At 41.3% G+C, this 18137-nt stretch overlaps 1 protein-coding gene and 1 long non-coding RNA gene across 13 annotated transcripts in view; both read right to left on the reverse strand.

Annotated features, from left to right (window-relative positions):
• Positions 1 to 17877, reverse strand: part of LOC127912790 (WAP four-disulfide core domain protein 3-like) — a 91553-nt gene extending 73676 nt beyond the window's left edge. For 10 of the 12 annotated variants that reach the window (XM_052482865.1, XM_052482868.1, XM_052482867.1 and 7 more), the window contains exons 1-3: positions 4157 to 4253; positions 3167 to 3304; positions 2361 to 2498 (exon numbers count right to left, since the gene is read on the reverse strand). In XM_052482865.1, the coding sequence (XP_052338825.1) occupies positions 2361 to 2498; positions 3167 to 3304; positions 4157 to 4253 (373 nt within the window). Of the gene's footprint in view, positions 1 to 2360; positions 2499 to 3166; positions 3305 to 4156; positions 4258 to 17776 lie in introns of those variants that run through there. The other 2 variants (XM_052482858.1, XM_052482857.1) reach the window with 2 other exon arrangements.
• LOC127912791 (uncharacterized) lies at positions 7766 to 9586 on the reverse strand. Its single transcript, XR_008083427.1, has 2 exons — positions 9491 to 9586; positions 7766 to 8019 (listed from the first exon to the last, which is right to left on the reverse strand). It is a non-coding gene; the product is annotated as an uncharacterized LOC127912791 (long non-coding RNA).
• Positions 17878 to 18137: the final 260 nt, after the last annotated feature.

Consider the following 18137-nt stretch of genomic DNA (forward strand, 5'->3'; position numbering starts at 1 on the left):
GTGAGGTTGGATGGAGAGCATTTGTGAACAGCAGTTTTCAGTTCTTTCCACAGATTCTCGATTGGATTCAGGTCTGGACTTTGACTAGGCCATTCTAACACCTGGATATGTTTATTTTTGAACCATTCCATTGTAGATTTTGCTTTATGTTTTGGATCATTGTCTTGTTGGAAGACAAATCTCCGTCCCGGTCTCAGGTCTTTTGCAGACTCCATCAGGTTTTCTTCCAGAATGGTCCTGTATTTGGCTCCATCCATCTTCCCATCAATTTTAACCATCTTCCCTATCCCTGCTGAAGAAAAGCAGGCCCAAACCATGATGCTGCCACCACCATGTTTGACAGTGGGGATGGTGTGTTCAGGGTGATGAGCTGTGTTGCTTTTACGCCAAACATAACGTTTTGCATTGTTGCCAAAAAGTTCAATTTTGGTTTCATCTGACCAGAGCACCTTCTTCCACATGTTTGGTTTATCTCTCAGGTGGCTTGTGGCAAACATTAAACAACACTTTTTATGGATATCTTTAAGAAATGGCTTTCTTCTTGCCACTCTTCCATAAAGGCCAGATTTGTGCAATATACGACTGATTGTTGTCCTAAGGACAGAGTGTCCCACCTCAGCTGTAGATCTCTGCAGTTCATCCAGAGTGATCATGGGCCTCTTGGCTGCATCTCTGATCAGTCTTCTCCTTGTATGAGCTGAAAGATTAGAGGGACGGCCAAGTCTTGGTAGATTTGCAGTGGTCTGATACTCCTTCCATTTCAATATTATCGCTTGCACAGTGCTCCTTGGGATGTTTAAAGCTTGGGAAATCTTTTTGTATCCAAATCCGGCTTTAAACATCTTCACAACAGTATCTCGGACCTGCCTGGTGTGTTCCTTGTTCTTCATGATGCTCTCTGCGCTTTTAACGGACCTCTGAGACTATCACAGTGCAGGTGCATTTATACGGAGACTTGATTACACACAGGTGGATTGTATTTATCATCATTAGTCATTTAGGTCAACATTGGATCATTCAGAGATCCTCACTGAACTTCTGGAGAGAGTTTGCTGCACTGAAAGTAAAGGGGCTGAATCATTTTGCACGCCCAATTTTTCAGTTTTTGATTTGTTAAAAAAGTTTGAAATATCCAATAAATGTCGTTCCACTTCATGATTGTGTCCCACTTGTTCTTGATTCTTCACAAAAAAATACCGTTTTATATCTTCATGTTTGAAGCCTGAAATGTGGCAAAAGGTCGCAAAGTTCAAGGGGGCCGAATACTTTCGCAAGGCACTGTATGAACATGGACACAATTACACTGAACCATTTTCTGAAAATCTGTCATATTTGTGAGGAGATGGTTACGATAAATAGGCATTTGCATTTGTAGGAAGTCAAAACAGAAAGCGGTGACATTGTCAGCTGCTACAGAATCACACAGTGTTCCACAATGTCATCAATACAATACAACAGTGAATAATCACTGTGTCCTCGGTCCTTCTACTGGGACCTCCAGTCTGGCGTCAATATCTATCAACAGATATGAGAACAATCCATAACATTTATCATCAAGTCTAGTGACCATCAACCCACACCTTGAATGTCACAAGAAGAACAATGGAAATCATGTGTATTACAGAAGCTCTATACTAAACTTTGTGTTGATCACTCTAAATTAAATATGAGCTTTACTGGTCTTAAATGTCCCCATTACAAAATGTTTATGATATATATATATATATATATATATATATATATATATATATATATATATATATATATATATATATATATAAAACTCTAAATACCTACATGGCTCTCAGAAATCTTCTTAATTGATTGTCTCAGCTCTAAAGAGAGTGTATGTGAAATATATTGATCTCTGTGTATGAAATGTACATTACAATCTCCAGCTTTCTTGTTTCTGTCACGAATATTACCGAAGGTGACTCCTTCTTGTTCGGGTGGCGCCGGCGGTCCACCAACCGGTCTACGAGCCATCGCCGATCCGTTCTGTGTTCGAAGTTTTGTCAATTGGTAGCACCTGTTTCTAGTTTGGTTGTTAGGATAGGGTATATATAGTCTGTTTAGCCCGCTTCTGTTTCGGGCAAAAAGGGGGCTTGTTCGTCTGTTATGTTGGTTGAGTGCATTTTGTTGCATTTTGGGTAACACGCTGTCCGTTTATATTTCTGTTCGTTTGTGTTTTCACTTTGTACATGTTGTGTTTCGGGACATTAAAGCGTGTTGTTTGCCCACATCTTTCTCTGCGCCTGACTCCACACCTCTTCACTCATTACTGTGACAGTTTCCAGAGTAATGCAGCAATAATGAATGCAATAGATGGGTGTATCTGTCACTCTGGGACCATTTCCTACCTGTGTACGGTGCAATGCAGTTATGCCCACATCCATTGTGGCAGCATTTTTCATCATTGGGGCAGTCACTGTCATTGGAACAGAACTCTGCACACGTCCCTGAACCCCATCGTCTACGAGGGCACACTCCAGGCTTTGCTTTGGGACAACATAATTTGAGCAGATATGTCAGGGAACCCAACTTACCACAAAGAGACATGAACACGGACAAAATTGGACTGGAACCATTTTCTGAAAATCTGTCATATTTGTGTGGAGATCGTTACGATAAATGTTAGCTGCTACAGAATCAAACAGTGGTCACAGAAGTTCATCAGTACAATACAACAGTGAATAATCAGTGTGTCCTCGGTCCTTTTACTGGGACCTCCAGTCTGGCGTCAATCACTATCAACAGATATGAGAACAATCCATAACATTCAGCATCAAGTCTAGTGACCATCAACCCACACCTTGAATGTCACAACTAGGATACTGGAACCATTGTGTGTAACATAAACTGTATACGCTAAATGTTTTGTTGATCACTCTCAACTAAATATGATCTTTAGTGATCCTACATTTCCCCATTACAAATAGGTTTATGGTAGCAACTTGTCAGCCTACACTGACTCTTCCCAATGAAGTCTTTCTATTATGTGACTTCTTAATTGAGTGTCTCAGCTCTATAGAAGGTGTAAGTGAAATATATTGATCTATGTGTATGAAATGTACATTAAAAGCTCCATCTTTCTTGTTTCCAGAGTAATGCAGCAATAATGAATGCAATAGATGGGTGTATCTGTCACTCTGGGACCATATCCTACCTGTGTTAGGTGCAATGCAGTCATGCCCACATCCATTGTGGCAGCATTTTTCATCATTGGGGCAGTCACTGTCATTGAAACATAACTCTGCACATATCCCTATGCCCCATCGTCTAAGAGGGCACACTCCAGGCTTTGCTTTGGGACAACACAATTTGAGCAGATGTCAGGGAACCCAACTTGCCACAAAGAGACATGAACATAGACACATTTGGACTGAACCAATTTATGAAATTCTATCATATTTGTGTCGAGATGGATTTGACAAATATGCATTTGCATCTCTGGAAGGTTTGTAGGCCAAACTCCAAGTAATTTTGTGTCTAATTAATAGTTTTGGAGACATTTGTCCCCCATCATCAATGTTTCCCCCATAACACCCATGAAAATGCATGACAGCCTTCTGAACACTCACAATCTATTGGTTCAAATAAGTAGGTTGAAAACATTGTATGTTAACTCAAATGGGCTGTGCAGCTAGTTACACACAGACACACAAACAGTGCTACAAAGATGCAGAAATAATCATTTCTAGTTAAATGAACATATGAGACAAATTGACAAACACATATGTTGACTGAATTGTTGCATATGTTTTTCAAGTTGGAGCTAAGTTTGGGCCAACTAAAAATGTTAAGTTCAGGTAACACTTTTATCTAGAAGTTGAATAAACTGAAAAAGGCTTTGGAACCACTTACTTCATAATCATTTGTTGAAACAACTAGAATTTATTTGACAGTGTATGTGTAAAATGGCCAAGGGTAGGCTGGATTGTTTCAAAGTCACAATGGCTGGCTTGTATTTCTTAGTAAGGTTGCAACAACATAGGTTGCAAAGGGGCTATGCACCATTATAGGCTATTGTTTATAACCAATTAGGTAGACTGTAACACCTAAGTCAAGTGTAGCAGGCTTCTTAAAATAAATCATCAAATTGTCACAGTTTGTTTCATGACAAATAATGCAAAGTATGTTAATTAGAACAACTCACCTGTAGATGTGCCTCCCGTTTCTGCAGCAGAGACTATTTTCAAATCTACAAATGCCAACAGAAAAAGAACCAAAGCACAACGCGCTGACAAATTCATGTCCATGCTGACTTCAAGACTGTTAGAGCAAATGCAGTCCAAATCAATTTAATAGAAGAGGAGGAGACCATAATATGTATTAACCTTAGATGACTAAGAGGGGGCGCTGCTTTGAAGCCATCGCACAGCCATTTTGGTACTCCTCCTTCATTTGACAAATATATTCTATTACAGACACCTTAATGCATACATGCAAATTATATTAATTGAATTGAACATGAACATTTTATATTTTGAGAGTGTTAATGATATGTTTACATGGTATATGATTTTTACTTGTAATTCATCTTAAGAAATAGGCTTATACATGTCCCAAAATAACTTTTTAATTTCTATCAAATATTTTCTCTCTCATCTGTCTTGTTCATGATGGGCATACCTATACGCTTCTATCATTTTACTACACTGATATCTTGTAGCTTAGAGCGGACAACTATTTGGCGGACTAAATAAATTCTCAACATTGGATTTTCTGACATTATTCTCTCACAATAAAGTTGTAGGACTATACACATCACATTCTATATGACTGACTGTTAACCTGTCTCCTACCCTTCATCTACACAGATTGAAGTGGGTTTAACAGGTGAAATGAATAAGGGATCGCAGCTTCACCTGGTCAGTCTATATCAGTCTATGTTTATAATATTTTGGACAGTCAGTCTATAACATGTTGTGGTTGACAAAGTGATTAGCCATTTGATTCACTGTTCAGGAGTCTTATGGCTTGGGGTAGAAGCTATTTAGGAGCCTCTTGGATCTAGTCTTGGCGCTCCGGTAGTGCTTGCCATGCGGTAGCAGAGAGAACAGTCTATGACTAGGGTGGCTGGAGTCTTTGACCATTTTTAGGGCCTTCCTCTGACACCGCCTGGTATGGAGGTCCTTGGTGGCAGGAAGATTGTCCCCGGTGATGTACTGGGCCGTAAGCACAATCCGAAGCACTGTAGTACCTTGCAGGTAGAGGCCAAGTAGTTGCCATACCAGGTAGTGATACCAACCCGTCAGGATGCTCTCGATGGTGCAGCTGTAAAATCTTTTGAGGATCTGAGGAGCCATGCCAAATCTTTTCAGACTACTGAGGGGAATAGGTTTTGTCATGCCCTCTTCACAACTGTCTTGGTGTGCTTGGACCATGTTAGTTTGTTGGTGATGTGGACGCCAAGGATCTTGAATCCTGCTCCACTACAGCTCCGTCAATGAGAATGGGACGTGCTCGGTCCTCCTTTTCCTGCAGTCCACAAACATCTCCTTTGTCTTGATCACATTGAGTGGGTGTTGTTGTCCTTGCACCACACGGTCAGGTCTCTGACCTCCTCACTATAGGCTGTCTCATCGTTGTCGGTGATCAGGTCTACCACTGTTGTGTCATCAGCAAACTTAATGATGGTGTTGGAATAGTGCCTGGCCGTGCAGTCATGAGTGAACAGGGAGTACAGGAAGGGGCTGAGCACGCATCCCTACCCTTACCACCTGGGGGCGGCCCATCATGAAATCCAGGATTCAGTTACAGAAGGAGGTGTTTAGTCCCAGGGTCCTTAGCTTAGTGATGAGCTTTGAGGACACTATGGTGTTGAACACTAAGCTGTCGTCAATGAATAGCATTCTCACATAGGTGTTCATTTTGTCCAGGTGTGACAGGGCAGTGTGGAGTGCAATAGAGCTTGCATAGTCTGTGGATCTTTTGGTGTGGTGAGTGCTGCAGACATGAGTACTACAGGTCGGTAGTCATTTAGGCAGGCTATCTTAGTTTTTCTTGGGCACAGGGACTATGGTGGTCTGCTTGAAACATTTTTGGTATTACAGATTCAGACAGGGAGAGGTTGAAAAGGTCAGTGAAGACACTTGCCAGTTGGTCAGCGCCTGCTCTGGGAACATGTCCTGGTAGTCTGTCTGGCCCTGCGGCCTTGTGAATGTTGACCTGTTTGAAGGTCTTACTCACATCGGCTGCGGAAAGCGTGATCACACAGTTGTCGGGAACAGCTGATGCTCTCGTGCATGTTTCAGTGTTACTTACCTCGAAGAGGGCATAGAAGTTATTTAGCTCATCTGGTAGGCTCGTGTCACTTGGCAGCTCGCGGCTCTGCTTCCCTTTGTAGTCTGTAATAGTTTGCAGGACCTGCCACATCTGACGAGCATCGGAGCCGGTGTAGTACGATTTTATATTAGTCCTGTGTTGGCACTTTGCCTGTTTGATGGTTCGTCAGAGGGCACAGCGGGATTTATTATAGGATCTCTGTTGCTCTAGGTCGACAGGTTCCGGCTCCTTAGCAGAGGTGACCGGTCTGCTCCTGATCCCCGGGATCGTCATCTTGGTCTGCGTCCTGCGTCTGGAGCCGCGCGTCAGGGAGGGGCAACTGTCACGTGTGCTCCCTCTCCGTCCTCTAGGTCACCAGCCTGCTCGTTATGGCGCAGCCCTGTCACCATCGTTACGGTCATCAGTGCGTTGTGACACTCACCTGGACTCCATCACCTCCCTGATTACCTGCCCTATATTTGTCACTCGCTTCGGTTCCTTCCCCAGGCGTCATTGTTTCTGTTTCAGTTTGGTCTGTGCGTTGTTTGTGTTTCTTGTTTTCTATTATGTTTTGTTTATTGATTAAATCACTAACTCCCTGAACTTGCTTCCCAACTCTCAGCGCACATCGTTACACTAATATTCATAAGACCATTACCGTATGAGGCAGCCAGAGCTGTCAGTCTGCATAAAGCAGCCAGAGCTGTCAGTCTGCATAAAGCAGCCAGAGCTGTCAGTCTGTATGAAGCAGCCAGAGCTGTCAGTCTGCATGAAGCAGCCAGAGCTGTCAGTCTGCAAAGAGCTGCCAGTCTGCAAGTAGCTGTCAGCCTGCCTCGAGCAACTAGATCCGCCGGTCAGTCATGATCTTCTAGATCTGCCAGTCAACCAGATTCTTCCAGATCTGCCAGTCAACCAGTCTCTTCTAGATCTGCCAGTCTGCATAGAGCAGCTAGATCTGCCAGTCAGCCATGATCTTCTAGATCTGCCAGTCAACCAGATTCTTCCAGATCTGCCAGTCAACCAGAATCTTCCAGATTTGGAGGTAGTCCGCATGTCCCCTGGGACAATGGTGAGCTACTCTGACATCAATCAGTCTATAATAGCAATAAGGAACCTCGGGGGTTTGTGGTATATGGCCAATATACCACGGCTAAGGGCATGTGCTAAGAACAGTCCTTAGCATGGTATATTGGCCGCATACCACACCTCCTTGTGCATTTTTGCTTAAATATAATGTACTATAATAATGTTGCAAGATAACCTTCCGGTGTAAAAACCATGGAAATTAAAAACAAAACACTATGTTTAAACTGAGAACAGGCATTGGTCTGAAGCCGGAAAATGAAGGATATTCACATGAGCACCACACGAGTCTCAAATACCCCCCTAAAAAACCAAGCACAGGTGTTCAAAATCTTGTTTTATTCAAATTCAGCAGTCCACATGAGTTTGTCAATTCACATACTGCCCATGAAAATTGTCCAGTTTCCATAAAAGCTATGATCATTTTTCATATTTATTATTGCATAAAATCATCAGTTTTCATAGACATAATTGTACATGTAATGATTTGTATTTTCTACTTATTTCTCATAACTAATAAGAATTTCCAATAAAGCTTCAATGGCTCACTGCAGGCATAGAATCAACATATCCAGAAACACATCTGTTCCTCGGGGCACTGGCCATCTTTGTAACAGTACTCGGCACACATGTAGGTCTCGTTGGGCAGGACACAGCGACCGGGCTTCACTATGGTAACAAATAAAAGTTGTCAGTTATACAGTAGAAACATACGTGTAATAGGAATTTCCAGGATAACAATCGAGAAAAGCAGTCGCAGGTAAAGTCAATCAAATCTATCCATAATAAATTGAATCATGTAAAATGTATATGTACAATGTATGTGCATGTACAGTGGGGAGAACAAGTATTTGATACACTGCCGATTTTGATTTGATACACTGCTGATATCCATATAAAATGTATATGAAAAGCTGTAAAACTCCAAAATATTTGTGTCCTCCAAAGAGGTGGATTGGTTAATATTAATTATATTTTATTTGGAAAAAAAATTATATCCAGTTTATTACAAGCTGCAACAGGAGACACTTCCAGCACAGAAGCACAGAAAATGTCTGAAAGGCATCTTGGAGACATGCCCTTTACATTCTAATCAGACAGCACCAAATGTTCTGTAAACACCAGCTCTAGAGGCTTGTAGGAAGTCAAAACAAACAGGCTGTCAGCTGCTACAGAATCACACAGTGTTCACAGAATGTCATCAATACAACATAACAGTGAATAATCAGTGTGTCCTCGGCCCTTATACCTCAAGTCCGGCGTGAACCTCTATCAACAGATATGAGAATAATCCATAACATTCAGCATCAAGTCTAGTGACCATCAATCCACACCTTGAGTGTCACAAGTAGAACACTGGAAATCATCCGTACACTGATTCCTTCCATTGAGGTCTTACTATTACAATGAGTTGGAATTTTGTTGGTGGCCTTTGACAAATTGTCAGCTTCAAGTTCTATGAATTGCTGTATCGTAAGAAACGTATGTTGCTACTCGTCTGAAGTCTCAGCCTGATATTCCCAAATCCTTTTCCCTGAAATATTATATCTAGACAAGTCTGTTAAGAAAAAAATATTATTTTCAATGACGGCCCAGGAACAGTGGGTTAACTGCCTTGTTCTTAACGACAGATTTTTACCTTGTCAGCTCAGGGATTTGCTCTTGCAACCTTTCGGTTACTAGTCCGATGCTCTAACCACTAGGCTACCCTGCCGACAACGGTCCACCAACCAAAGGACATCGAGCCAACAGGACACAACTGTGAGAAGCATTGGAGTCAACATGGGCCAGCATCCCTATGGAACAGTTTAAACACCTTGTGGACCCCATGCCCTGATGAATTGAGGCTTTTCTTAGGGCAAAAAGGGGTGCAACTTAAAAATAGGAAAGTGTTCCTAAAGATTGGTATACTCAGAGTGTATAGATGTTGCATAACATTGGTATATACTCTAAAGGCCTGCATGGATCTTGAAAATCGTCTAAATTGAGTGTCTCAGCTCTAAAGAGAGTGTATGTGAAAAATATCTATCTATGTGTATGAAATGTACATTACAAGCCCCAGCTTTCTTGTTTCCAGAGTAATGCAGCAATAATGAATGCAGTGGATGTGTGTATCTGTCACTCTGGGACCATTTCCTACCTGTGCCGGTGCAATGCAGTTATGCCCACATCCATTGTGGCAGCATTTTCATCATTGGGGCAGTCACTGTCATTGGAACATAACTCTGCACACGTCCCTCTGCCCCATCGTCTACGAGGGCACACTCCAGGCTTTGCTTTGGGACAAAACAATTTGAGCAGACATGGGAACAGGGAACACGACTTACCACAAAGACACATGAACATGGACACAATTACACTGAACCATTTTCTGAAAATCTGTCATATTTGTGTGGAGATCGTTACGATAAATGTTAGCTGCTACAGAATCACACAGTGGTCACAGAATGTCATCAGTACAATAGAACAGTGAATAATCAGTGTGTCCTCGGTCCTTTTACTGGGACCTCCAGTCTGGCGTCAATCACTATCAACAGATATGAGAACAATCCATAACATTCAGCATCAAGTCTAGTGACCATCAACCCACACCTTGAATGTCACAACTAGGATACTGGAACCATTGTGTATAACATAAACTGTATACGCTAAATGTTTTGTTGATCACTTTCAACTAAATATGATCTTTAGCGATCCTGCATTTCCCCATTACAAATAGGTTTATGATAGCAACTTGTCAGCCTACACTGACTCTTCCCAATGAAGTCTTTCTATTATGTGACTTCTTAATTGAGTGTCTTAGCTCCATAGAGAGTGTATGTGAAATATATTGATCTCTGTGTATGAAATGTACATTACAATCTCCATCTTTCTTGTTTCCAAAGTAATGCAGCAATAATGAATGCAATAGATGGGTGTATCTGTCACTCTGGGACCATATCCTACCTGTGTAGGTGCAATGCAGTCATGCCCACATCCATTGTGGCAGCATTTTTCATCATTGGGGCAGTCACTGTCATTGGAACAGAACTCTGCACACGTCCCTACGCCCCATCGTCTACGAGGGCACACTCCAGGCTTTGCTTTGGGACAACACAATTTGAGCAGACATGTCAGGGAACCCGACTTACCACAAAGAGACATGAACAAAGACAAATTTGGACTGAACCAGTTTCTGGAAATCAGTCATATTTGTGTGTAGATGGTTACGATAAATAGGAATTTGTATTTGTGAAAAGATTGCAGAGTATACACCTAATATTTTTGTGTCTAGTTTTGGAGACATTTGTCCACCATCATGAATGTTTCCCCAATAACACCCATGAAAACGCATGGCAGCCTTCTGAACACTGTTAGTAAACCAGTCAGGTTCTTACTGAAGTCAGGTGGGACACACAAGGCGTCAGAGTCAAAGATGCAGCATTTGTCATCTTTAGGACAGTCCTCATCGCGGACACATCCCTTGTGTGACGGCACGACATTCAGAAGCAGCGGGCACTGACCTGCCTTCGGGGGATCGGCACTGTGAGAGAGCAGGAGGAATAGGAAACAATTGGACCGAACCATTTTCTGAAAATCTGTCATATTTGTGAGGAGATGGTTACGATAAATAGGCATTTGCATTTGTAGGAAGTCAAAACAGAAAGCGGTGACATTGTCAGCTGCTTCAGAATCACACAGTGTTCCACAATGTCATCAATACAATACAACAGTGAATAATCACTGTGTCCTCGGTCCTTCTACTGGGACCTCCAGTCTGGCGTCAATCACTATCAACAGATATGAGAACAATCCATAACATTTATCATGAAGTCTAGTGACCATCTGCCCACACCTTGAATGTCACAAGAAGAACAATGGAAATCATGTGTATTACAGAAGCTCTATACTAAACTTTGTGTTGATCACTCTAAATTAAATATGAGCTTTACTGGTCTTAAATGTCCCCATTACAAAATGTTTATGATATATATATATATATAAAACTCTAAATACCTACATGGCTCTCAGAAATCTTACAATCTCCAGCTTTCTTCTTAATTGAGTGTCTCAACTCTAAAGAGAGTGTATGTGAAATATATTGATCTCTGTGTATGAAATGTACATTACAATCTCCAGCTTTCTTGTTTCCAGAGTAATGCAGCAATAATGAACACAATAGATGGGTGTATCTGTCACTCTGGGACCATATCCTACCTGTGTACGGTGCAATGCAGTTATGCCCACATCCATTGTGGCAGCATTTTCATCATTGGGGCAGTCACTGTCATTGGAACATAACTCTGCACACGTCCCTACGCCCCATCGTCTACGAGGGCACACTCCAGGCTTTGCTTTGGGACAACACAATTTGAGCAGACATGTCAGGGAACACGACTTACCACAAAGACATACAGTGCCTTGCGAAACTATTCAAACATAAAGATATAAAACTGTATTTTTTTGTGAAGAATCAACAACAAGTGGGACACAATCATGAAGTGGAACGACATTTATTGGATATTTCAAACTTTTTTAACAAATCAAAAACTGAAGAATTGGGCGTGCAAAATTGTTCAGCCCCCTTAAATTAATACTTTGTAGCACCACCTTTGCTGCGATTACAGCTGTAAGTCGCTTGGGGTATGTCTCTATCAGTTTTGCACATCGAGAGACTGACATTTTTTCCCATTCCTCCTTGCAAAACAGCTCGAGCTCAGTGAGGTTGGATGGAGAGCATTTGTGAACAGCAGTTTTCAGTTCTTTCCACAGATTCTCGATTGGATTCAGGTCTGGACTTTGACTTGGCCATTCTAACACCTGGATATGTTTATTTTTGAACCATTCCATTGTAGATTTTGCTTTATGTTTTGGATCATTGTCTTGTTGGAAGACAAATCTCCGTCCGGTCTCAGGTCTTTGCAGACTCCATCAGGTTTTCTTCCAGAATGGTCCTGTATTTGGCTCCATCCATCTTCCCATCAATTTTAACCATCTTCCCTATCCCTGCTGAAGAAAAGCAGGCCCAAACCATGATGCTGCCACCACCATGTTTGACAGTGGGGATGGTGTGTTCAGGGTGATGAGCTGTGTTGCTTTTACGCCAAACATAACGTTTTGCATTGTTGCCAAAAAGTTCAATTTTGGTTTCATCTGACCAGAGCACCTTCTTCCACATGTTTGGTGTATCTCTCAGGTGGCTTGTGGCAAACTTTAAACAACACTTTTTATGGATATCTTTAAGAAATGGCTTTCTTCTTGCCACTCTTCCATAAAGGCCAGATTTGTGCAATATACGACTGATTGTTGTCCTAAGGACAGAGTGTCCCACCTCAGCTGTAGATCTCTGCAGTTCATCCAGAGTGATCATGGGCCTCTTGGCTGCATCTCTGATCAGTCTTCTCCTTGTATGAGCTGAAAGATTAGAGGGACGGCCAGGTCTTGGTAGATTTGCAGTGGTCTGATACTCCTTCCATTTCAATATTATCGCTTGCACAGTGCTCCTTGGGATGTTTAAAGCTTGGGAAATCTTTTTGTATCCAAATCCGGCTTTAAACATCTTCACAACAGTATCTCGGACCTGCCTGGTGTGTTCCTTGTTCTTCATGATGCTCTCTGCGCTTTTAACGGACCTCTGAGACTATCACAGTGCAGGTGCATTTATACGGAGACTTGATTACACACAGGTGGATTGTATTTATCATCATTAGTCATTTAGGTCAACATTGGATCATTCAGAGATCCTCACTGAACTTCTGGAGAGAGTTTGCTGCACTGAAAGTAAAGGGGCTGAATCATTTTGCACGCCCAATTTTTCAGTTTTTGATTTGTTAAAAAAGTTTGAAATATCCAATAAATGTCGTTCCACTTCATGATTGTGTCCCACTTGTTCTTGATTCTTCACAAAAAAATACCGTTTTATATCTTCATGTTTGAAGCCTGAAATGTGGCAAAAGGTCGCAAAGTTCAAGGGGGCCGAATACTTTCGCAAGGCACTGTATGAACATGGACACAATTACACTGAACCATTTTCTGAAAATCTGTCATATTTGTGTGTAGATGGTTACGATAAATAGGAATTTGTATTTGTGAAAAGATTGCAGAGTATACCCCTAATATTTTTGTGTCTAGTTAGTTTTGGAGACATTTGGCCACCATCATCAATGTTTCCCCCATAACACCCATGAAAACGCAAGGCAGCCTTCTGAACACTGTTAGTAAACCAGTCAGGTTCTTACTGAAGTCAGGTGGGACACACAAGGCGTCAGAGTCAAAGATGCAGCATTTGTCATCTTTAGGACAGTCCTCATCGCGGACACATCCCTTGTGTGACGGCACAACATTCAGAAGAAGCGGGCACTGACCTGCCTTCGGGGGATCGGCACTGTGAGAGAGCAGAAGGAATAGGAAACAATTGGATCGAACCATTTTCTGAAAATCTGTCATATTTGTGAGGGAGATGGTTCGATAAATAGGCATTTGCATTTGTAGGAAGTCAAAACAGAAAGCGGTGACATTAGCTGCTACAGAATCACACAGTGTTCCACAATGTCATCAATACAATACAACAGTGAATAATCACTGTGTCCTCGGTCCTTCTACTGGGACCTCCAGTCTGGCGTCAATCACTATCAACAGATATGAGAACAATCCATAACATTTATCATGAAGTCTAGTGACCATCAACCCACACCTTGAATGTCACAAGAAGAACAATGGAAATCATGTGTATTACAGAAGCTCTATACTAAATTTTTGTTGATCACTCTAAATTAAATATGAGCTTTACTGGTCTTAAATGTCCCCATTACAAAATGTTTATGATATATATATATATATATCTATAAAACTCTAAATACCTACATGGCTCTCAGAAATCTTCTTAATTGAGTGTCTCAGCTCTATAGAGAGTGTATGTGAAATATATTGATCTCTGTGTATGAAATATACATTACAATCTCCAGCTTTCTTGTTTCCAGAGTAATGCAGCAATAATGAATGCAATAGATGGGTGTATCTGTCACTCTGGGACCATATCCTACCTGTGTACGGTGCAATGCAGTTATGCCCACATCCATTGTGGCAGCATTTTTCATCATTGGGGCAGTCACTGTCATTGGAACAGAACTCTGCACACGTCCCTACGCCCCATCGTCTACGAGGGCACACTCCAGGCTTTGCTTTGGGACAACACAATTTGAGCAGACATGTCAGGGAACCCGACTTACCACAAAGAGACATGAACAAAGACAAAATTGGACTGAACCATTTTCTGGAAATCAGTCATATTTGTGTGGAGATGGTTACGATAAATAGGAATTTGTATTTGTGAAAAGATTGCAGAGTATACACCTAATATTTTTGTGTCTAGTTTTGGAGACATTTGGCCACCATCATCAATGTTTCCCCCATAACACCCATGAAAACGCAAGGCAGCCTTCTGAACACTGTTAGTAAACCAGTCAGGTTCTTACTGAAGTCAGGTGGGACACACAAGGCGTCAGAGTCAAAGATGCAGCATTTGTCATCTTTAGGACAGTCCTCATCGCGGACACATCCCTTGTGTGACGGCACGACATTCAGAAGCAGCGGGCACTGACCTGCCTTCGGGGGGATTGGCACTGTGAGAGAGCAGAAGGAATAGGAAACAATTGGATCGAACCATTTTCTGAAAATCTGTCATATTTGTGAGGAGATGGTTACGATAAATAGGCATTTGCATTTGTAGCTTGTCAGCTGCTTCAGAATCACACAGTGTTCCACAATGTCATCAATACAATACAACAGTGAATAATCAGTGTGTCCTCGGTCCTTTTACTGGGACCTCCAGTCTGGCGTCAATCACTATCAACAGATATGAGAACAATCCATAACATTCATCATCAAGTCTAGTGACCATCAACCCACACCTTGAATGTCACAAGAAGAACAATGGAAATCATGTGTATTACAGAAGCTCTATACTAAACTTTGTGTTGATCACTCTAAATTAAATATGAGCTTTACTGGTCTTAAATGTGCCCATTACAAAATGTTTTGATATATATATCTATAAAACTCTAAATACCTACATGGCTCTCAGAAATCTTCTTAATTGATTGTCTCAGCTCTAAAGAGAGTGTATGTGAAATATATTGATCTCTGTGTATGAAATGTACATTACAATCTCCAGCTTTCTTGTTTCTGTCACGAATATTACCGAAGGTGACTCCCCTTCTTGTTCGGGTGGCGCTCGGCGGTCGTCGTCGCCGGTCTACTAGCTATCGCCGATCCGTTCTGTGTTCGTTTAGTTTTGTCTAATTGGTAGCACCTGTTTCTAGTTTGGTTGTTAGGATAGGGTATATATAGTCTGTTTAGCCCGCTTCTGTTTCGTGCGGGCTTGTTCGTCTGTTATGTTGGTTGAGTGCATTTTGTTGCATTTTGGGTTTCACGCTGTCCGTTTATATTTCTGTTCGTTTGTGTTTTCACTTTGTACATGTTGTGTTTCCGGGACATTAAAGCGTGTTGTTTTGCCCACATCTTTGCTCTCTGCGCCTGACTCCACACCTCTTCACTCATTACTGTGACAGTTTCCAGAGTAATGCAGCAATAATGAATGCAATAGATGGGTGTATCTGTCACTCTGGGACCATTTCCTACCTGTGTACGGTGCAATGCAGTTATGCCCACATCCATTGTGGCAGCATTTTTCATCATTGGGGCAGTCACTGTCATTGGAACAGAACTCTGCACACGTCCCTGAACCCCATCGTCTACGAGGGCACACTCCAGGCTTTGCTTTGGGACAACATAATTTGAGCAGATATGTCAGGGAACCCAACTTACCACAAAGAGACATGAACACTGACAAAATTGGACTGAACCATTTTCTGAAAATCTGTCATATTTGTGTGGAGATCGTTACGATAAATGTTAGCTGCTACAGAATCAAACAGTGGTCACAGAAGTTCATCAGTACAATACAACAGTGAATAATCAGTGTGTCCTCGGTCCTTTTACTGGGACCTCCAGTCTGGCGTCAATCACTATCAACAGATATGAGAACAATCCATAACATTTATCATCAAGTCTAGTGACCATCAACCCACACCTTGAATGTCACAACTAGGATACTGGAACCATTGTGTGTAACATAAACTGTATACGCTAAATGTTTTGTTGATCACTCTCAACTAAATATGATCTTTAGTGATCCTACATTTCCCCATTACAAATAGGTTTATGGTAGCAACTTGTCAGCCTACACTGACTCTTCCCAATGAAGTCTTTCTATTATGTGACTTCTTAATTGAGTGTCTCAGCTCTATAGAAGAGTGTAAGTGAAATATATTGATCTATGTGTATGAAATGTACATTAAAAGCTCCATCTTTCTTGTTTCCAAAGTAATGCAGCCATAATGAATGCAATAGATGGGTGTATCTGTCACTCTGGGACCATATCCTACCTGTGTTACGGTGCAATGCAGTCATGCCCACATCCATTGTGGCAGCATTTTTCATCATTGGGGCAGTCACTGTCATTGAAACATAACTCTGCACATATCCCTATGCCCCATCGTCTAACAGGGCACACTCCAGGCTTTGCTTTGGGACAACACAATTTGAGCAGATGTCAGGGAACCCAACTTGCCACAAAGAGACATGAACATAGACATAATTGGACTGAACCAATTTATGAAATTCTATCATATTTGTGTCGAGATGGATTTGACAAATATGCATTTGCATCTCTGGAAGGTTTGTAGGCCAAACTCCAAGTAATTTTGTGTCTAATTAATAGTTTTGGAGGCATTTGTCCCCCATCATCAATGTTTCCCCATAACACCCATGAAAATGCATGACAGCCTTCTGAACACTCACAATCTATTGGTTCAAATAAGTAGGTTGAAAACATTGTATGTTAACTCAAATGGGCTGTGCAGCTAGTTACACACAGACACACAAACAGTGCTACAAAGATGCAGAAATAATCATTTCTAGTTAAATGAACATATGAGACAAATTGACAAACACATCATTCATTATATGTTGACTGAATTGTTGCATACGTTTTCTCAAGTTGGAGCTAAGTTTGGGCCAACTAAAAATGTTAAGTTCAGGTAACACTTTTATCTAGAAGTTGAATAAACTGAAAAAGGCTTTGGAACCACTTACTTCACAATCATTTGTTGAAACAACTAGAATTTATTTGACAGTGTATGCATAAAATGGCCAAGGGTAGGCTGGATTGTTTCAAAGTCACAATGGCTGGCTTGTATTTCTTAGTAAGGTTGCAACAACATAGGTTGCAAAGGGGCTATGCACCATTATAGGCTATTGTTTATAACCAATTAGGTAGACTGTAACACCTAAGTCAAGTGTAGCAGGCTTCTTAAAATAAATCATCAAATTGTCACAGTTTGTTTCATGACAAATAATGCAAAGTATGTTAATTAGAACAACTCACCTGTAGATGTGCCTCCCGTTTCTGCAGCAGAGACTATTTTCAAATCTACAAATGCCAACAGAAAAAGAACCAAAGCACAACGCGCTGACAAATTCATGTCCATGCTGACTTCAAGACTGTTAGAGCAAATGCAGTCCAAATCAATTTAATAGAAGAGGAGGAGACCATAATATGTATTAACCTTAGATGACTAAGAGGGGCGCGCTGCTTTGAAGCCATCGCACAGCCATTTTGGTACTCCTCCTTCATTGTAAAACAAAGCTATAGAAATGCATTTATTAATGTCTACATTGGTTGTTTTACAAATCTATTCTATACAGACACCTTAATGCATACTTTAAAATTATATTAAGTGATCTGA

This window comes from Oncorhynchus keta, chromosome 28 (genome assembly GCF_023373465.1).
Source record: "Oncorhynchus keta strain PuntledgeMale-10-30-2019 chromosome 28, Oket_V2, whole genome shotgun sequence".
Lineage (NCBI taxonomy): Eukaryota > Metazoa > Chordata > Actinopteri > Salmoniformes > Salmonidae > Oncorhynchus > Oncorhynchus keta.